The sequence below is a fragment of the Bombina bombina genome, chromosome 1, assembly GCF_027579735.1.
Source record: "Bombina bombina isolate aBomBom1 chromosome 1, aBomBom1.pri, whole genome shotgun sequence".
Classification (NCBI taxonomy): domain Eukaryota; kingdom Metazoa; phylum Chordata; class Amphibia; order Anura; family Bombinatoridae; genus Bombina; species Bombina bombina.
In genome coordinates, this window is record NC_069499.1 from 772,395,156 (window position 1) to 772,417,339 (window position 22,184).

At 43.2% G+C, this 22,184-nt stretch overlaps 1 protein-coding gene across 1 annotated transcript in view; it reads left to right on the top strand.

Annotated features, from left to right (window-relative positions):
- The window catches only part of BRWD3 (bromodomain and WD repeat domain containing 3), a 466,754-nt gene that overhangs the window by 176,091 nt on the left and 268,479 nt on the right, over positions 1-22,184 (top strand). Inside the window, exon 26 of the mRNA XM_053715025.1 lies at positions 14,279-14,403. Within this exon, the coding sequence (XP_053571000.1) occupies positions 14,279-14,403 (125 nt within the window). The remainder of the gene's footprint in view (positions 1-14,278; positions 14,404-22,184) is intronic.

Here is a 22,184-nt window from a genome sequence, read left to right on the forward strand (position 1 = left end):
AATTTGATACTTTTGCTTCTTCAGAGGCTATTTTTGGGAGAAAGGTTTTGCAAGCCGTGGTGCCTTCCATTTAGGTGACCTGATTTGCTCCCTCCCTTCATCCGTGTCCTAAAGCTTTGGTATTGGTTCCCACAAGTAAGGATGACGCCGTGGACCGGACACACCTATGTTGGAGAAAACAGAATTTATGCTTACCTGATAAATTACTTTCTCCAACGGTGTGTCTGGTCCACGGCCCGCCCTGGTTTTTTTTTTTTTTTTAATCAGGTCTGATGAATTATTTTCTCTAACTACAGTCACCACGGTATCATATGGTTTCTCCTATGCATATTTCCTCCTGTACGTCGGTCGAATGACTGGGGTAGGCGGAGCCTAGGAGGGATCATATGACCAGCTTTGCTGGGCTCTTTGCCATTTCCTGTTGGGGAAGAGAATATCCCACAAGTAAGGATGACGCCGTGGACCGGACACACCGTTGGAGAAAGTAATTTATCAGGTAAGCATAAATTCTGTTTTCTTCTGTGTAAGGCGCTTCTAAGCATATTGAAGCCCAGTTCCTCTCTAAGTACAGTGTTTGTCTGAGGGATGTGAAGGGAGTATTGCCTGATGATACCATTTTTTCGCCTATGGGAAATCTATTCTAGGACTCTCTATAAATTCGGTCACTGGGATTCATCTGCTGCCTCCCTTTACAGATCGACATTATACTCCTCTACCATTACCTCTGCTGATATGTTTCAGTACTGGTTTAGCTGTTTGCTATATGTGGATAGGTGTCTTACACGTTAAGTATATACTTTTATTATATAAGACACTCTCAGCTATGGATTGGGCACTTTTTAAGTAAAGTTGTTATATATTGTTTGTATACATGCCTTGAGTCAGTAATTCAGTGCTCTTTTATAGCAACTTTATTTGTGGCTAAATATTTGTCAAGGTTGGTAGTCTGAAACATACAGGTTTTTTTTTTTTTTCTTCTTAAACGGGGAGAGTCCACAGCTGCATTTATTACTTTTGGGAAATACAGAACCTGGCCACCAGGAGGAGGCAAAGACACCCCAGCCAAAAGCTTAAATACCTCCCCCACTTCCCTCTTCCCCCAGTCATTCTTTGCCTTCCGTTACAGGCGGTTAGCAGAGAAGTGTCGGAAGATTCGGTTTAGTCTTTAATGGAGGGGGTAGTACTCTTCAGAATGGGACTGGAGTTTTAAGTAGTCCTGTCAGCCTCTCAGTGAGAGCATGGACGAAGGTTAGATTCTGGAGATGCAGGGAGAGTCTTTCTGCGAAACCATCCCGACTCATATTAACAGCTCCTTAAGCAATCAGCGTTGACAAGTTTCGCTGCCTGCTTTCTTCACTCAAGTCCATGTCAGAAGCGATGCTACTATCTGTCGCACTTGAAGGGCCGTGTTCCTGTTCCACAGCGTAGATTCCGGTAAGATCGTTTCATTTTACTTTCAGTATGAGTATGTAATGTATATGAATAAGTCAGGGTCTCAGTGGGGACTCCTTTATCTTTGGAATCAAGGGTTAATAGCACCTGAGGGAGGTTATTGAACAGGGGGGACTTTAATCATGTTTATGTGATTGTCTGCTAATGTTTAGTGATGCTTGGGCTCGTGGCTATTTCGGAACATACTGGCCTTTTTTATTAGGCTGCGCAGTCTTTTTGGACTTGCACGCTTTTCTTTGGCCTGCACGGTGCACCTTGTGACCGGGCCTTGTCACGTTTCTGTTCTCCATTTTCGTATTCCTGACTGTGTGGCGACTGAGAGAGTCTGTTTCGCTAGTTGTCTAAGTCATAGGAGGTGGTGAGTGCCCCAGCCATTGGGGGTGTTAGGTGCCGTTTATTTTGTATCCATAATTTCAATCACCAAGTTATGGAGGATTCTGATTTTGTGGCGAAGGATGTCTCTGATTCAGATTCTACTTCTTGCGAAGAATATGAAATGCCCATCAGTCATGTTCCGAATGCTGCTTTAGAGTGCTCTTTTCTCCCGAATCGGGGAACATAGAGTCCGCTAAGCCATCCACCCGTGAGGATTCCATATCCAACGGGGCGCGTGCCTTAGGTCCTTCTTTTGCTATGCAAGCAGGTGTCTCAAATGCCGTTACCTCTTCTCCGGAAGTCGGCTTATTTCCTCTAGAAGTTACGGCACGGTTTCGCACGGCCATATGGAAGATACTGTCCATGTTCTGCTAACCAGGGCTCGTCAGGCGTGGGATCGTCTGGGTCAGATCAGCCCTCTGGGGAAGCGGTCTCCTCTGAGGCTTCAGGGGTCCAACCCTCGGGCCTGGGTCATCAGTTGCCCCGGCGGATGTAAGTCTTGCCTTTCGTTATAGACTGGTGCACCTTCGTGTCCTTCTGAGGCATTTTTTGGCAGTGCTGGAGGTTTCCAGTTCTAATGGTTCGATGGATCCTCTGTCTTCCATTCCGGACGGCAAGCTGGGTTAGAGGCATGGGGATAAAGTCAATCTCCTTGTCATCTCCATTTTTCTTTTTTTGGGGTATCTTATTCCAGTTCTGAGCTTTAGAAGAATTGGGTTTCTGATTTGCTGGTCCTGTTAGTGTGTCCATTTTTCTCAGGCGTTCACCTGCGGGTGCTGCCTTCATTTACTTTGACCCGGTTAGGATGTATCTTATTTCATTTTGTGAAGCTCATGTCCGTTATAGTTTTTCCTTTTGGAAAACCATTTCTTTTCTGGAATTTGATACTAGCGATTTTGTGGTCGCTTTAGCACTTCCATGGAAGTTTTGATAATTTGTGTTATGTCTTTCGTTTGTCTATCCCTACTAGGGATTCGACTTTTCTGTGGACTTGGACAGTTCCGTGGTGCCCTATATATCAGGCTGGTCCTGGTTGGACACTAGTTTTTCTGTTCCTGGATGTCTTCAATAATCAATCAACCACGTAGTGCCCGTTATAGCTGGCTGGCCCGGTTGGAGTGCCGAGTTTGCTCACTCTGCTGAGGAGCTGTTTTTTTCTTGATTCTATATGTTATAGGAGGCCTTTCATTCCTAGATGTTAGGCTGGTCCTCGTTTTTCCTTTGGGTGGGGCATCAGAGGGTATTGGCTCAGTCCTTAATGTCCTGTTGCTGATTGTTGGCGGGGTTACCATGGTCGGATCCTGCTAAGGCTTACTCTGGGGTTTCCTGAGGTCCTTTTGCTTCGGAGCTAGAGTTTTCTACCCAATGGGGTTGCAAGTTCAGATGACTCTTTGGATATTCGTGGTACCATGTTAGGTGGCGATTCTAGTCTCTTCTTTTGGTATTCTTTTTCTTGGATTGTCTGTTGTGAATCCTTGGCGATTATACCTCTTCCTTATGGGGTTGAGGTTGCTGTGCTGCTTTTTCCCCTTCATTGGTGCTGTGTTTCTGGTCATCTTTTCTGGAAGCTCGGGTTTTTGGCCTTTTGTTTCCCCCTACGATATCTTGGCTGCTTCCATATTTTTGGAGATCTGGAGATTGTGTTTCTTTTCCAGCGGTTGCCCCTGCTAGTTTAGGTTGCCTACGACCTCTCCACCCTGAGTGCGCCCAATCTCTGGAGATAAGCAGGGTCGGGCATGGTTAGTACTTAGAATGCTCGTTCATTCGTAAATTCCTCTTGCTGTAGGAGTTTCCAGGATATTGTTCCTGAGAGGATTTTTGGAGACTATTAATCTTCTCAATCTAGATTTCTAGGTTCTGAGGGCTGTTCTCTTGTAAGTTTTCCTTAGTCTTTAGACTTATTGTCCCTCAAGCATTTAGGGGTCAAGCTTTGTGTCTCTTGGATACTTACGTGAACCTTTAGTGTCCAAAGTCCCTTGGATGCGACTGTGATTGCATCACCTATGGTGCAAGGTCTTCTCCGGATGGGGTAACCTATGGGTTCCTCGGGTTATTAGTTTGAAGCCGGTTCCGGGTGTCCGGTTTTTTTTACCCTGATCCTTGTCTTTGGACGTTTTTGGGTTTTTCTGTGTCCTGATCTTTTAGATGGCTCTGGATGGCCCAGTTTACCGGTTCCGGAACATCCTTTTGTCTCTTCGGCATGGTTTTCTTCTTTTAACGGAGAATTGGAATTCTTCTGGGCTGGCTGTAGTGGCTGGATGGTTCCTGTCAATCGGTATTGTCCTTTTGACGTCCGTCTACAGCTTAACACTCCATGCCTGTGGGCGGGTGAGTGGGTTTGTTTGCGTTTCCCCTCCTTTTGGGGGAAGACTGGGCATACCACAGTATCCCTCTGGTGCCCTGGAGACCCTTCTCTTCCTCTATTTAGGGGGTTCTCCCTGCCTTGTGTGCAGGAAGTTATGTGACGGGTTGGATTCTGTTGTCATGCCATTTCTGTAGTCTCAGTATGGGGTCTCCTTTTTTTGGGAGTGCCCCTTCTATTGGGAAGGGAGCTGTGTCTGTGTTCTGGAAGGGTCTGGATCCCCTCCTCATTCCTGAGGGTCTTGGTGGTTCGGGGAGCTTTTCATTCTCTTGTCCTTTAGGACTTTGCCAGTCGCTTTGGTGCTGGGTCCGTTACCTCGGAGTGGGGGGTCAGGGATCTGATGGCCCTGTTGAGCCTTGACCATGTATCATTGTTAGATCGTTTGGGCCTTCACTGTGTTTCCTTCCCTCAGCAGGTAGCTCTTTCTCTGCTATCCTTTCCTCCCTGTCTTCTTGGGAGGGAGTTACTCTGCACTTTTTTCTTCTGAGCTTTTCCTTGGTCGCTCTATCTTGAGTGCGGGTTTGCACCCTGTATATAGAATGGGGGTCTATCTTGTCCCTCTAGGTTTCCAGGATGGGGCGTTACTTGGCCCCTTGGACTTCCATGCAGATATGGGTCTGGGATTTTTCCTCCCTTATCTCTGCTTGGTTGGTTGAGTTTGTTCTCTCTGCGGTTTTTGATCTGTTGCAACCTTGGTTGCGCTCTGTGAGTTATGTTCAGGGTTATTTATGCCCTAGTTGTTGTCCGGTGGTCCTTTTGGACTATTGTTTCTGGGTTCTTCTTCTTCTTCCCTTTTGGGAGAATGGGGAGGTCCCCCCTTCCCTCGGTGGAGTCTAGTGATTTTGGGTGGTCTCTAGCAAGGGCCTTGTTAGTAGGGATGCACCGAAATTTCGGCCGCAGAAAGTTTCGGCCGAAAATAGCATTTTTTGTTATTTTGGTTTTCAGTTTTTTTGCCTTTTATTTTCGGCAAAATTATTGTGTATATATTTTAAATTTGATGCCAGCCTAGAGCTGCTGTTTGAGTTCATTACTTGACTTACTGTTTTGCATATAATAATAGTTTTCTAGGACTATACTTTATTTTGATAATTGGTAACAAAAAAAAAATGGTTAAATCTGATTCTGTTACACAGAACTAAATAAAGAATAATACTAGCGATGCACCAAAATTTGGGCCGCCGAAAATGTGCAATTCCAAAGAGGACCAAAATGGCTAAAAATGTACAGCCCTCCCCTGTTCTATTGAGTTACATGTCTATCCTTAGCATAAGGTGAGCAGCACAGCACTGGCATGGTACACAGAGCACACACATAGGTACCATGACATGATGATATTTGAAACCAGGAGAGAAGGAAACCAAAGTTCTGAATAGTGAATACAAATATCAAAGGAGGATAAGTAACATGTTTATAAACACTTGATATTATCAGACACAGCCCTAAGCACACACAGTGAATATCTTTAAGCCTTATATACAGTGCTCATACATCAACCTCTTGTGCGTAGACATTCTATTCGCCTGAGGCAAATATGCGTGCACACTTTATAAGCATAAGCCCCAAGCTCGCACACAGTTGGTACAAATTAGCACCCACCAGACAGTGTATACAAAAAAGCACAGTAACTTTCTATAACCACCTTGCACGTAAGTTTGTAGCTAAGTCCAGTGGTCCTGGTGATAGGTGACAGGCAGACTCCATTTGGGGCTCCGGACATATAATCTGACGGTTCAGTGTGAGACCCGAACCAGGAACTAGGCGGAGATACGATGAGAGACGATCAGGTGCAGCCATGCTCATCGCACGGATAACTACACCCAAAAACAAAACACATGTCCACCTCGTATTGTCTGGCTCCCTTATAGAGCTCCAGTTTCACTGCAGATCACGCCCTACTGTACAAGTGACCATGTCCATTTGTTGGAGCTTTCCCTCCTACAAGCTCTCTCAGCTACACACACACACTGTAGTTAAAAAAGAAAAAAACTATTTCGGTTTTCGGCCAGGATCATCCTGAATTTTCGGTATCGGTTTCGGTCCAGAATTTTCATTTCGGTGCATCCCTACTTGTTAGTCTTAACTGATCGGCAGTTACTTGGTCCTTTCCATTTTTGTTTGGTGCTTCTGGTGAAGCAGTTTTTTTGTTGGGCTTCGGGGATTTCAGGCTGTGGTCCCCTCAGAAGGGGCCGCCTCTTGTACCTACCCGTTTTGCATTCAGTGTCCTCTATAGCTTGGGTATTGTTTTCCCAAAAGTAATGAATGCAGCTGTGGACTCTCCCCGTTTTTGAAGAAAAACTTAAATTATGCTTACCTGATCATTTTCTTTTCTTTTGACGGGGAGAATCCACAGCTCCCTGCCCGCGTTTTTATCTATGGGGCGACCATATTTTTTATTCTTCTGGCACCTTTTTCACCCCTGGTATTTCTCCTACTGTTCCTCGTTTCCTCAGCAGAATGACTGGGGGATGAGGGAAGTGGGGGGGGGGGAGGTACTTAAGCCTTTAGCTGGGGTGTCTTTACCTCCTCCTGGTGGCTAGGTTCTGTATTTCCCAAAAGTAATGAATGCAGCTGTGGACTCTCCCCATCAGAAGAAAAGAAAATCATCAGGTAAGCATAATTTAAGTTTAATTGGAGCAAGTTATTTATAAATTAGAATGCTAAGTATTATGTTGGTCTCATTGAATGTTGAAAATCACATTTTATGCAGCTATAATAGAAGTATCCATTAAGCTTTATTTTGGTTCATTTTTGTTTTTTTGTATATACAATCAAAATTTTTACCTGCTTTTTAGAGTGATAGGTGTATTAGAAATCCTCTTCAGCTTTTCATGTTGTGCATGTGATGATGCTATATATGTCATAGGGGGACGTGTCATCATGTACCATTTTTTTCCTGCCAAAATTGCTGTTATAAGCTCCGCCCCAGCTCATTCAGTTTTCTCAGATAACACTTAGAGAGCTTTCATGCAGCATTTTATGAAAGATTTCAGAAAGTCTTCTAGTCTGTTATTTTTTCTGGTTCCATAAAAGGTCACAAAGTCTCTGCCATTTTCTTGGCATCTTGGTTGGAGCTTTTGATTCACAAAGCCTATTTAGAGGCGGGGCAGTCTCCGTCTCAGTGTATTATAGCTCATTCTACTAGATCAGTCTCCCCATCTTGGGCTTTCAAGAATGAAGCTTCAGTTGATCAAATTTGCAAAGCAGCAACTTGGTCTTCTTTGCATACATTTAATACATTTTACCATTTTGATGTATTTTCTTCTTCTGAATCAGCCTTTGGTAGAAAGGTTCTTCAGGCAGCTGTCTGTTTGATTCTAGTGCCTACGATTATGAGGTATTTTTTTAAAATTTTTAGGAAAACTTAATTTTTTCGATTTAATTTTCTCAGCGAAAATAGCAGTTTTTATTTTATCCCTCTCTAGTGACTCGTGGACTTTCACATTTTGGGTATTATATGCCATACGTCACTAGCTCATGGACTCTTGCCATTTACATGAAAGAAAACATAATGTATGTAAGAACTTACCTGATAAATTAATTTCTTTTATAGTGGCAAAAGTCCATGAGACCCACCCAATTTTTTGGGGGGTTATGACTTTTTTTTTTTATATTTAAAGCACTTTATCCTGTTCCTCTTTTTTATACTTTTTACTCCTGTTACACCTCACTAACTTGACTATACATTTTAACTGAGGTATGTGTGAGGTGGGAGGTGTATTTTATAGGCATTTTGGGGTTTGGTTAATTTTGCCCCCTTCTGGTAGGAATGTATATCCCATATGTCACTAGCTCATGGACTCTTGCCTCTATGAAAGAAATTAATTTATTAGGTAAGTTCTTACATAAATTATGTTTCTTTCTAATGACACGGTGAGTCCACGGCTCATCATCATCATCATCATCATTTATTGTTGGGAATATCACTCCTGGCCAGCAGGAGGAGGCAAAGAGCACCACAGCAAAGCTGTTAAGTATCACTTCCCTTCCCACAAACCCCAGTCATTCTCTTTGCCTGCGGTGCAAGGAGGAGATGAAGTTTTCGGTGTCTGATGATAACCTTCTTAAATAAAGAGTTTATTTTAAAAGCAGAGTAGGTTTGCTCTGATCTTTCCTGGGGTCTAGCTGTAGCCCACGTCAGTCTCTTCAGTAGGGTAGTGGTGGCTTTTAAGCAATTGGGAACTTGTGGGATACAATCCTCACTGTGTTTTCTCAAGTAGTTTGCTGCCCTAATCAGAAAGCCTGAGTATGCTTACTCGGTCTTCTCAATTATCCACAAACCAGATGAGCTGTCCTTCTGCCGGACAGATTACATTCAGGTAAGTGCCTAAAATATTTTTCTTTTTATATTAAAGAGAAGACCTGGCACTTTAACAGTTTTTACTGTATGGGATGTTTCTAAGTGTATTACCCTATGAAATGTTAATTACTTGGGCAGAATTGAGGGCACTGTAGACGATGGGGAGATTTTAGTATAATTTTTATTGGTGGCTCAGTCTGGGTAAATATCCCGGTCAAGGACTAGGTATGATACAGACAGGGTATGTTTACGATGCCATGCGCTGTTTTAAATACTTCCTTTTCTTGTTAGTCTTAATGGCTGCCTGGACTGCCTCTGATTTAAGAAAGGCGGTTCCCCTTCAGAGACGGCAGTTAATTTTGTGCGCACTTTCCGGACTCAGCCGACGAGTATTATCAGTTCTTGTGGTAGAACCGAATCGTTCTCTGAATTAAGTACTAGTATCGTTCCAGGCTGCAGGACAGGTAGGCACCTCAGCAAATGGCTGAGGTGTTTAGGGTTGCCTGGGGGTTATAACAGGATTGCTGCTCCGTGTTCTAGCTTTTCAAAAACATTTAAAGTATCATTCTGTCAAAAAAAATAAAAAAATTGTGGGGTAATATAATTTTTTGTTTTTTAAAGTTTATTTATTGTCAAGTTTATTGCTGATAAAGATGGACCAAGAGACTTTGCAAAATATTACATGTAGCTTATGTTTTGATGCACAGGTGGAACCACCAGTACCTTTTTTGTTCTGCATGTATTGATAGAACTTTGTGTTATAGGGATAGACTTTTTGATCATGAGCCATCATTAGCTAAGGTAGATGCTGTTCAGGTGCCTTCTGTTTTAGATGTGCCGAAGCTTTCTCCTCAAGCTTTCCAATCTTTTTCGTCTACTCATGCAGTGCCCTGCATTTCCTCTCAAGCTCAGGTAGAAGTTTCTTTGCAAGACATGGTTACCCATATATCCTCTGCGGTATCTGAGGTGCTATCTGCATTTCCCATGCAGCAGGGGAAGTGCAAAAGGAAATTTTAAATAATCAGTGAGTAAGGTTTCTGATCCAGTTGTGGCTACTCAGGGTGCTTCCTCTCAGAAGTCTGAGGAGGAAGACACTTCGGTTGCGTCTGAGGTTGAGATCTCAGACAGTATAATTCCTTCTTCTGATGCTGAAGTTGTATCTTTCAGATTTAAGCTGGAACACCTCCGCCTGTTTACTTGAGGTTTTGGCTACCTTGGACGACTCCGATGTGGCTGTCTTAGTCAACCCTAAGAAGTCTAGTAAGCTCATCAAGTACTTTGATGTTCCCTCCGCGGTATTCCCTGTACCAGACCGTGCTACAGAGATTATTGCACCGGAGTTGGAGAGACCTTGAATTCCCTTTTCTCCATCTCCAATTTTCAAGAAAATGTTTCCAATAGCGGACTCCATTAAGGAGTCATGGCAGACGGTCCCTAAGGTGGAAGGGGCGATCTCCACTTTGGCTGAGGAAGGGACGATCTCCACTTTGGCTAAGAGGACCACTATTCCCATAGAGAATAGCTGTTCTTTTAAGGATCCAATGGACAAGAAGTTGGAGGTGTTGCTATAGAAAATATATGTTTACCAGGGTCTCCAATGACAGCCTTCAGTGGATATTGCCACGGTCACCAGCGCGGCAGCCTACTGGTTTGATGCCTTGTCTGATTCTAATCAGACAGATACTCCTCTTGAGGAGATCCAGGACAGGATTAAGGCTCTTAAGTTAGCCAATTCCTTTATTACCGATGCTTCCTTACAAGCCATTAAGTTGGGAGCAAAAATGTCTGGTTTCGCGGTTCTAGCTCGCAGAGCCTTATGGTTGAAGTCCTGGTCTGCGGATGTTTCATCGAAGTCCAAGCTCTTAACGATCCCCTACAAGGGTAAGACCTTGTTTGGGCCTGGCTTGGCTGAAATAATTTCAGATATCACAGGAGGAAAGGGATCTTTTCTTCCTCAGGATAAAAAGAATAAGCAGAAAGGACGTCCGTTATTTTTGCTCCTTTCACAACTTTAGAGGTAAATCCTCTCCTCCTTCCTCCAAGCAAGAACAATCCAAGTCTTCCTGCAAGCCTAGTCAGTCTTGGAACAAGGGGAAGCAGTCTAAGAAACCTGCAGCTGACTCCAAATCAGCATGAAGGGTCGGCCCCCGATCCGGGAGCGGATCCAATTGGGGGCAGACTTTCTCAATTCGCTCAAACCTGTATAAGAGATGTCCCAGATCCCTGGGTGGTGGACATCGTATTGCAGGGGTACAGACGAGTTCAAGACTGTTCCTCCTCTCAAGATTATCTGTAGACCAGAGAGGCGTTCTTACATTGTTACATTGGGAGTAATAGTTCCAGTTCCAACACAGGAACAGGGTCTGGGATTCTTCTCCAATCTGTTCATGGTTCCCAAAAAAGAGGAGCCCTTCAGACCAATTTTAGACCTGAAATGTCTAAAGAAGTTCCTCAGAGTACCGTCCTTCAAGATGGAAACTATATGTTCCATTCATCCCTTGGTCCAAGAGGGTAAATTCATGACGACCATAGACCTGAAGGATGCGTACCTTCATGTTCCCATTCACAAGGATCATCACAAGTTTCTGAGATTCACTTTTCTAAACAAGCACTTTCAGTTTGTGGCTCTTTCATTCGGCCTTGCCACAGCTCCCAGAATTTTCTCAAAGGTTCTGGGGCTCTGCTGGCAATGATCCGGTCTCGGGGCATTGCAGTGGCGCCCTATCTGGACGACATTCTGGTTCGTCTTTTTAACAAGCAAACTCTCATACAGAGATCTTGTCTTTTCTTCGCTCCCACGGATGGAAGGTTAATCTTGGAAAAAGTTATTTGGTTCCAGCTACAAGGGTATTGGTGTTGGGGACCATAATAAAAGGGACCATAAATCGATGAAGATATTTCTGACAGAGTTCAGAAAAGCCAAGATTTTCGAATCTTGCCTTGCCCTTCAGTCCTCTTCTCGGCCCGTCAGTGGCTCAGTGCATGGAGGTAATTGGTCTGATGGTGGCTTTCATTGACATCATCCCATTCGCTCAGTTCCATCTCAGGGCTCTGCAGTTATGCATGCTAAGTCAATAGAACGCGGACTATGCGGATCTGTCTCCTCGAATAGATCTGGATCAGGCGACAAGAGACTCTTCCGTGGTGGTTGTCTCAGGAACACCTCTCCCAGTGAACCTGCTTCCGCAGACCTACCTGGGTGATTGTGACCACGAATGCCAGCCTACCGGACTGGGACGCAGTCTGGGGTTCGTTGAAGGCTCAGGGTCTATGGACTCGGGAGGAGTCGGTTCTCCCCATAAACATTCTAGAGCTGAGAGCAATCTTCAATGCTCTACTGGCTTGGCCTCAGTTAGCTTTAGCCCGGTTTATCAGGTTCCAGTCGGACAACATAACATCGGTGGCTTATATCAACCACCAGGGAGGAATTCGGAGTTCCTTGGCCATGTCAGAGGTGACCAAATTTTTTCAATGGGCAGAGACCCACAACTGTTTGTCTGCAATCCACATTCCAGGAGTGGACAATTGGGAAATGGATTTTCTGAGCAGGCAGACGTTTCATCCCGGGGAGTGGGAACTCCATCCGGAAGGTGTTTTCCATCTTGACTTTCAAATGGGGGCAGCCGGAGCTGGATCTTATGGTATCTCGGCAGAATGCCAAGCTCCCGAGGTATGGTTTGAGGTCAAGGGATCCACACGCCGTCCTGATAGATGCTTTGGCGGTTCCTTGGAATTTCAGTCTAGCACACCTGTTTCCTCTGTTTGCTCTCCTTCCATGAATCATTGTTCGAATCAAACAAGAGAGGGCGTCTGTGATTCTCATAGCACCGGCATGGCCTCGCATTATCTGGTATGCAGACCTAGTGGAAATGTCATCTCTTCCACTTTGGAGACTACCTCTGAGGAAGGACCTTCTACTTCAGGGTCCCTTCCTTCATCCAAATATCGTTTCTCTGAAGCTGACTGCTTGCAGATTGAACGCTTTAATCTTATCTAAGCGTGGGTTTTCAGAGTCTGTCATTGAGACATTGATCCAGGCTCACAAGCCTGTGACTAGAAGGATTTACCATAAGGTATGGCATAAATATCTGTATTGGTGTGAATCCAGAGGCTATTCTTGGAGTAGAGTCAGGATTCCTAGGATTTTGGCCTTTCTCCAGGAGAGTCTGGAGAAGGGTTTGTCTGCTAGTACTCTGAATGGTCAGATCTCTGCATTGTCTATTTTGTTGCGGATATGGCGGATGTGCCAGACGTGTAATCCTTTTGTCAGGCCTTGGTCAGAATTAGGCCTGTGTTTAAACCTGTTACTCCTCCATGGAGTCTTAACCTTGTTCTTAAAGTTTTACAACAGGCTCCGTTTCAGCCTATGCAATCTTATTAAGAAGTTATCTTGGAAGGTTTTATTTCTTTTTGCTATTTCTTCTGCCCCGTGAGTCTCAGAACTCTCGGCACTGCAATGTGATTCTCCTTATCTTATCTTTCATTCTGACAAGGTGGTTCTTCGTACTAAGTTAGGTTTCCTTTCTAAGGTTGTTTCGGACAGGAATATTAATCAGGAAATAGTTGTTCCTTCTTTGTGTCATAATCCTTCTTGTCATAAGGGAGCGTTTGTTGCACAATTTAGATGCATGCGCTGAAATTCTACTTACAGGCGATTAGGGACTTTTGTCAGTCTTCGGCTTTGTTTATTTCTTTGGGAAACGCAAAAGCCAGAAAGCTACGGCTACCTCTTATTCTTTTTGACTGAAGACTATTATTTGTTTGGCCTATGAGACTGCTGGACAGCAACCTCCTGAGAGAATCGCAGCTCATTCCACAACGGCTGTTTCTTCTTCCTGGGCTTTAAAAAAAATGATGCTTCTGTCGATCAGATTTGCACGGCTGCAACTTGGTCCTCTTTACATAGTTTTTCAAAATGTTATCAATGTAATACTTTTGCTTCGGCTGAGGCTTCTTTTGGGAGAAAGGTTCTGCAAGCTGTGGTGCCTTCTGTTTAGGTTACCTGATTCCCAACAGTAATTGATGATGATCCGTGGACTCACCATGTCATTAGAAAGAAAAGAACATTTTTTGTTTACCTGATAAATGTATTTATTTCTTGACACGGTGAGTCCATGGCCCTCCCTGTTTTTCAGACAGTTTTTGTTATATAAACCTCAGGCACCTCTGCACCTTGTGTTATTTCCTTTCTCCCTTTTATTTTGGTCGAATGACTGGGGTTTGTGGGAAGGGAAGTGATACTTAAAGGGACACTGAACCCAAATTTTTTCTTTTATAATTCAGAAAGAGCATGCAATTTTAAGCAACTTTCTAATTTACTCCTATTATTTTTTCTTCGTTCTCTTGCTATCATTATTTGAAAAAGGCATCTAAGCTTTTTTTTGGTTTCAGTACTCTGGACAGCACTTTTTTATTGGTGGATGAATTTATCCACCAATCAGCAAGGATAACCCAGGTTGTTCACCAAAAATGGGCTGGCATCTAAACTTACATTCTTGCATTTCAGATAAAGATACCAAGAGAATGAAGACAATTTGATTATAGGAGCAAATTAGAAAGTTGCTTAAAATTTCATGCTCAATCTGAATCACGAAATAATTTTTTTGGGTACAGTGTCCCTTTAACAGCTTTGCTGTGGTGCTCTTTGCCTCCTCCTGCTGGCCAGGAGTGATATTCCCAACAGTAATTGAGGATGATCCGTGGTCTCACTGTGTCAAGAAATAAATAAATTTACCAGGTAAACATAATTTTTTTTATATTTTTTTTTTTTATATTTTTTTTTTTTATTTCAGGAACAAGAAATTGTGAAAATCGTGGGAATTAAGTATGAAGTTGGGCCACCCACCCTTTGCTGCTTAAAACTTGCTTTTTTGGATCCAAATTCTGGCAAAATGAGTGGAGAATCATTCTCTGTGAAGTAAGATTGATTTATTTTTAGCTTGGCACAGAAAATGTAAATATGTATAGACAGGTGTGGCAAAATATCACTAGTTCAGTAGAGAGAGGAAAAATACTATACAAATACTAATATATTTTATATATAATGCAATAAACCTACATTGATGGCAGAGGGCTTGATCAACTGCACCACCCACTGCATGTTTTTTTGGACATCAGTGGCAACCTAAATGTTATCTTATCTCACACACAACACCACTTACATCATCACTATTAATACAGTTGCTGTTGTGTCGCAACATTGAAGTCACCAACAAACTATTAAAGGGACAGTCTAGTATAAATTATCATTATTCAGATAGGACTTTTAATTTTAATCAACTTTCCAATTTACTTGTTTCATCAAATTTGCTTTTTTCTCTTGGTATTCTTAGTTTAAACTAAACATAGGTAGGCTCTTATGCTGATTTCTAAGCCTTTGAAGGCTGCCTCTTATCATATGTTTTTTAAATCTCTTTTTCAACACAAAGAAACAAAGTACACGTGGGCCATATAGATAACACAGTGTTCAGGCACAGGGGGTTATTTAAGATTTGGCACAAAACAATGCTAAATTTAAGACAATGCATAATAAACAGTCACAGTCATGTGATCAGGGGGCTGGAAGAAGGTTCCTAGATACAAGGTAATCACAGAGGTAAAAAGTACATTAATATAACTGTGTTGGTTATGCAAAACTGGGGAATGGGTAATAAAGGGATTATCTATCTTTTAAAACAATAACAATTCTATGGTACACTGTCCCTTTAAAGGTAGATTGCACTGCAAATATTTCATGCTGTAATTTCTGTACTACTTCTGCAAATGAGTTAAACACATAGGTTAATGTCCCACCTAGAAGACACAGAGAACTGCTAGTCCAGAGCAGGAATCGGCAGCAGTCACATGACTATACCAATAACATGCTGTGTTTTGCTTGGGAGCTCCAGTGAGTAGAGCAAAATTAGATCTAGAGCAGACATCCTCAAACTTGGCCCTCCAGAGGTTTTGGAACTACATTTCCCATGATGCTCAGCCAGCATATCAGCTGGCTGAGCATCATGGGAAATGTAGTTCCAAAACCTCTGGGGGGCCAAGTTTAAAGATGTCTGCTCTAGAGCATGACATTTTTGCACCACAATATTCCTTATAATTGGTACCATTTCTTTCTAATGACTCGGTGAGTCCACCGATCATCATCATCAATTACTGTTTCGAATTTCACTCCTGGCCAGCAGGAGGAGGCAAAGAGCACCACAGCAGAGCTGTTAAAGGGACATTATACACTCATTTTTTCTTTGAATAAATGTTTTGTAGATGATCTATTTATATAGCCCATAAAGTTTTTTTTTTTAAATAAATGTATAGTTTTGCTTATTTTTAAATAACATTGCTCTGATTTTCAGACTCCTAACCAAGCCCCAAAGTTTTATGTGAATACTGTCAGCTACCTTCTCCAGCTTGCTTCTGTTTGTGTAAATGGTCTTTTCATATGCAAAAGAAGGGGGAGGGGGGGAGTGTCTTATTTGCCATTTGCAGTGGGCTTTCCAGCTACCTTTTCAACAGAGCCAAACTGTCAGCTTCTAAGTAACTTTTTAAACAGTTTTATACTGGATTTTTATATCAGTATCTGTGTATCTTATTCTTTATAGTAGTGTCTATTACATGCAGTTATATGAAAATGAGTGTATACTGTCCCTTTAAGTATCACTTCCCTTCCCACAAACCCTAGTCATTCTCTTTGCCTCTTGTGCAAGGAAGAGGTGAAGTGTTCAGTGTCTGACTTCAATCAAGATTTTATTATTTTGAAAGCAGAGCAAGCTTGCTCTGTTTTTTCCTCTCAAGATGGGGTCTAGCTGTATGCCACATTCGTCTCTTCAGTAGGGCAGTGGTGGCTTTAAAGTAGTTTGGAACTTGTAAGGTGGGCCTTGCTGCGTTTTTCTAACTGCTGCCCTAGTACAGAAAGCCAGAATAGGTTTATTCTTATCTTTCTTTTTTTCTACAGGCCTATGTGAGGAGCGGCATCCTCTCACGCCAAGTAAGTTGTCGTCCTGCCCGACTGCTAGATGCAGGTAAGTGCTGTTTATCTTCCAGGTTGGGAGTGTAAAAAAGGCACTTTAGGGAATTCCTGCAAAAAGTTTTTATGGGGGCACACATATATCCAAGTTAGGATATGATTTTAGGCAGGGAGCAGGCACTTAATGTGACATGAAGAGAGACTGTTTTCCCTTTATTAGACATGAGGGGTTAATTAATTGTAAGTGACAATCTGAGGGAATATGCTCTGTTTTGCAAATTCAGCAGAGAACAGAACCATATCAGTTAAACCCAGGTTTGATGCTGTCCTAGGGTGCTAATGCCTGTTTTAATTTGGCCGATATTGTCTTCTATGTCCTGCTTCATGTATGGGGGCAGAAGTGCAAGCTATTCATTTAAGCGATATCGGTAAAAACCGGACAGGTAATCCGACTTTTATGACATAGGTAGCTGAATGTGGGAGCGAGAGAACGGGAGTGCGCGACGATTAGCCGGTGGCGCACCGTTCGGTTGAACAAGCTAGTCGGTCTTTACTGATCTCGCTTATGGTCCTTGGGAAGTCATTCTGACGTTAGGTATGCTTTGTGCGCCATTAGCCAGTGGCCCCCGTTTTTTTTCGTTTTTTTCTTTGACCCCGTCTCCTTGTTCTGAGCGGCGCCATTTTTGGAGCTCACATAGTGACTTGTGACCCGGCTCCTTCTCCGGCATGAGGAGAGAATGGCGGTCTTGCTTTGGAGTCTCAGAATTTTTTTTAGTCTATTCTGCTCTGTTATATCACAGCTCCAGACCAATATGGTCAATGTCATGAAAGTGTATTGTATCCGCTGCTTTTTACATATGTCTCCCTGTGTATTATTAACTGTTTCAGAAATATATGCCCACTCTTTATCAGATGAGGTGGATTGTAACACATTTCTCCTGTTAAGTGTAGTCAGTCCACGGGTCATCCATTACTTATGGGATATTAACTCCTCCCTAACAGGAAGTGCAAGAGGATCACCCAAGCAGAGCTACTATATAGCTCCTCCCCTCTACGTCATACCCAGTCATTCTCTTGCACCTAACTAATAGATAGGATGTGTGAGAGGTCTGTGGTTATTAAAATTAGTTTTTATTTCTTCAATCAAAAGTTTGTTATTTTAAACAGCACCGGAGTGTGTTGTTTTTTCTCAGGCAGCATTAGAAGAAGAATCTACCTGAGTTGTGTATGATCTTAGCGGACGTAACTAAGATCCATTTGCTGTTCTCGGCCATTCTGAGGAGCGAGGTAACTTCAGAACAGGGGACAGCGGGCAGGGTTCACCTGCAAGGAGGTATGTTGCAGTATATTATTTTCTAAGGAATGGAATTGACTGAGAAAATACTGCTAATACCGGTGTAATGTGAGTACAGCCTTAAATGCAGTAGTAGTAACTGGTATCAGGCTGATATGTGTGTATGCTTGCACTGAAGTATTTCTGGGGAATGGCACTTCACTAAGAAAATACTGTATATATATAACTTATAGCCTCTCTGCAGTGAAAGCGACTAGCAACAGGCTTTTTATTAACATCTCATATACTTATATTTAAAACGTTTTACTGGCATGTTAATCGTTTTTTTCTCTGAGGTACTTGGTGAAAATTTATTTGGGAATTATTTTCCACATGGCTGTCGTTTGTTTTGAATAAAATCAGTTTACTGAGCTTCCCCACTGTTGTAGTATGAGTGGGAGGGGCCTATTTTGGCGCTTTTACTGCGCAGTAAAAATTCAGTATATTTCAGTATATTTTATTGTTATCCGTTTTTTTGGTATTAAGGGGTTAATCATCCATTTGCTAGTGGGTGCAATCCTTTGCTAAATTAATAAATTTAATGTGAAAATTTGGTTTCTATAACTTATCCGGTTCATGTTATTTCAACTGTGACAGTTTTTTGTGTGCTTCTTAAAGGCACAGTAACGTTTTTTATATTGCTTGTAAATTTATTTGAAAAGTATTTCCAAGCTTGCTGGTTTAATTGCTAGTTTGTTTAAACATGTCTGACACAGAGGAATCTCTTTGTGTAATATGTTCAAAGGCCAATGTGGAGCCCAATAGAAATTTGTGTACTAATTGCATTGATGCTACTTTAAGTAAAAGCCAATCTGTACATGTAAAGAAAATTTCACCAGACAACGAGGGGGAAGTTATGCCGACTAACTCTCCTCACGTGTCAGTACCTGCATCTCCCGCTCAGGAGGTGCGTGATATTGTGACGCCAAGTACATCAGGGCGGCCATTACAAATCACCTTGCAAGACATGGCTAATGTTATGACTGAAGTTTTATCTAAATTGCCAGAACTTAGGGGTAAACGCGACCACTCTGGAGTGAGAACAGAGTGCGCTGAAAATTCTAGGGCCATGTCTGATACTGCGTCACAATGTGCAGAACATGAAGACGGAGAGCTTCATTCTGTGGTTGACGGATCTGATCCAAATAAACTGGATTCAGACATTTCAAATTTTAAATTTAAGCTTGAGAACCTCCGTGTGTTACTAGGGGAGGTATTAGCGGCTTTGAATGATTGTAACACGGTTGCAATCCCAGAGAAAATATGTAGGCTGGATAAATATTTTGCGGTACCGACGTGTACTGACGTTTTTCCTATACCTAAAAGGCTTACAGAAATTGTTAACAAGGAGTGGGATAAACCCGGTGTGCCTTTCTCACCCCCTCCTATATTTAGAAAAATGTTTCCAATAGACGCCACCACACGGGACTTATGGCAGACGGTCCCTAAGGTGGAGGGAGCAGTTTCTACTTTAGCTAAGCGTACCACTATCCCGGTGGAGGATAGCTGTGCTTTTTCAGATCCAATGGATAAAAAGTTAGAGGGTTACCTTAAGAAAATGTTTGTTCAACAAGGTTTTATATTGCAACCCCTTGCATGCATTGCGCCTGTCACGGCTGCGGCGGCATTCTGGTTTGAGTCTCTGGAAGAGACCATTAGCTCAGCTACATTGGATGAGATTACAGACAAGCTTAGAGTCCTTAAGCTAGCTAATTCATTTATTTCTGATGCCGTAGTACATTTAACTAAACTTACGGCTAAGAACTCCGGATTCGCCATTCAGGCGCGCAGAGCGCTGTGGCTTAAATCCTGGTCAGCTGATGTGACTTCTAAATCTAAATTGCTTAACATACCTTTCAAGGGGCAGACCTTATTCGGGCCCGGTTTGAAAGAAACTATCGCTGACATTACTGGAGGTAAGGGACATGCCCTACCTCAAGATAGAGCCAAACCAAGGGCTAGACAGTCTAATTTTCGTGCCTTTCGCAACTTCAAGGCAGGAGCAGCATCAACTTCCTTCGCTCCAAAACAGGAAGGAACTGTTGCTCTCTACAGACAGGGCTGGAAACCTAACCAGACCTGGAACAAGGGCAAGCAGGCCAGAAAACCTGCTGCTGCCCCTAAGACAGCATGAAGTGAGGGCCCCCGATCCGGAAACTGATCTAGTGGGGGGCAGACTTTCTCTCTTCGCCCAGGCTTGGGCAAGAGATGTCCAGGATCCCTGGGCGTTAGAGATCATATCCCAGGGATATCTTCTGGACTTCAAAGCTTCTCCTCCAAATTTCATCTTTCAAGGTTGTCAACAAACCAGATAAAGAAAGAGGCGTTTCTACGCTGTGTACAAGACCTTTTACTAATGGGAGTGATCCACCCGGTTCCGCGGTCAGAACACGGACAAGGATTTTACTCAAATCTGTTTGTGGTTCCCAAGAAAGAAGGAACCTTCAGACCAATCTTGGACTTAAAGATTCTAAACAAATTCCTAAGAGTTCCATCGTTCAAAATGGAAACTATTCAGACAATCTTACCCATGATCCAAAAGGGTCAGTACATGACCACAGTGGATTTAAAGGATGCGTACCTTCACATACCGATTCACAAGGATCATTACCGGTATCTAAGGTTTGCCTTCCTAGACAGGCATTACCAGTTTGTAGCTCTTCCCTTCGGGTTAGCTACTGCTCCAAGAATCTTCACAAAAGTTCTGGGTTCTCTTCTGGCGGTACTAAGACCGCGAGGAATATCGGTAGCTCCGTACCTAGACGACATTCTGATACAAGCATCAAGTTTCCAAGCTGTCAAGTCTCATGCAGAGTTAGTACTGGCATTTCTAAGGTCACATGGGTGGAAGGTGAACGAAGGAAAGAGTTCTCTATTGCCACTCACAAGAGTTCCCTTTTTAGGGACTCTTATAGATTCGGTAGAAATGAAAATTTACCTGACAGAGGACAGGTTAACAAAACTCCTAAATGCTTGCCGTGTCCTTCATTCCATTCCACACCCGTCAGTGGCTCAATGCATGGAGGTAATCGGTTTAATGGTAGCGGCAATGGACATAGTTCCCTTTGCACGCCTGCATCTCAGACCACTGCAGTTGTGCATGCTAAGTCAGTGGAATGGGGATTACTCAGATTTGTCCCCTATGCTGAATCTGGATCAGGAGACCAGAAATTCTCTTCTATGGTGGCTCTCTCGGCCACACCTGTCCAAGGGGATGCCCTTCAGCAGACCAGATTGGACGATTGGAACAACAGACGCCAGCCTGCTAGGTTGGGGCGCTGTCTGGAATTCCCTGAAGTCTCAGGGATCATGGACTCAGGAGGAGAGTCTCCTTCCCATAAACATTCTGGAATTAAGAGCAGTTTTCAATGCCCTTCTAGCTTGGCCTCAGCTAGCATCTCTGAGGTTCATCAGATTTCAGTCGGACAACATCACGACTGTGGCTTACATCAACCATCAAGGAGGGACAAGGAGTTCCCTAGCAATGATGGAAGTCTCAAAGATAATTCTCTGGGCAGAGTCTCACTTTTGCCACCTATCAGCGATCCACATCCCAGGCGTGGAGAACTGGGAGGCGGATTTCCTAAGTCGCCAGACTTTTCATCCGGGGGAGTGGGAACTTCATCCGGAGGTCTTTGCCCAAATACTTCGGCATTGGGGCAAACCAGATATGGATCTCATGGCGTCTCGCCAGAACGCCAAGCTTCCTTGTTACGGGTCCAGGTCCAGGGACCCGGGAGCGGTTCTGATAGATGCTCTGACAGCACCTTGGAACTTCAAGATGGCTTATGTGTTTCCACCCTTCCCGATGCTTCCTCGATTGATTGCAAGGATCAAGCAGGAGAGGGCATCGGTGATTCTAATAGCGTCTGCGTGGCCACGCAGGACCTGGTATGCAGATCTAGTGGACATGTCGTCCTGTCCACCATGGTCTCTGCCTCTGAGACATGACCTTCTAATTCAGGGTCCTTTCAAACATCAAAATCTAATTTCTCTGAAGCTGACTGCATGGAGATTGAACGCTTGATTTTGTCAAAGCGTGGATTTTCGGAACTCAGTAATTGATACCTTAATACAGGCTAGGAAACCTGTTACCAGGAAAATTTACCATAAAATATGGCGTAAATACTTACATTGGTGCGAATCCAAGAGTTACTCATGGAGTAAGGTTAGGATTCCTAGGATATTGTCTTTTCTACAAGAAGGTTTAGAAAAGGGTTTATCTGCTAGTTCTTTAAAGGGACAGATCTCAGCTCTGTCAATCCTTTTGCACAAACGTCTGTCAGAAGTTCCAGACGTTCAGGCCTTTTGTCAGGCTTTGGCCAGGATTAAGCCTGTGTTTAAGACTGTTGCTCCACCGTGGAGCTTAAACTTAGTTCTTAACGTTTTACAGGGTGTTCCGTTTGAACCC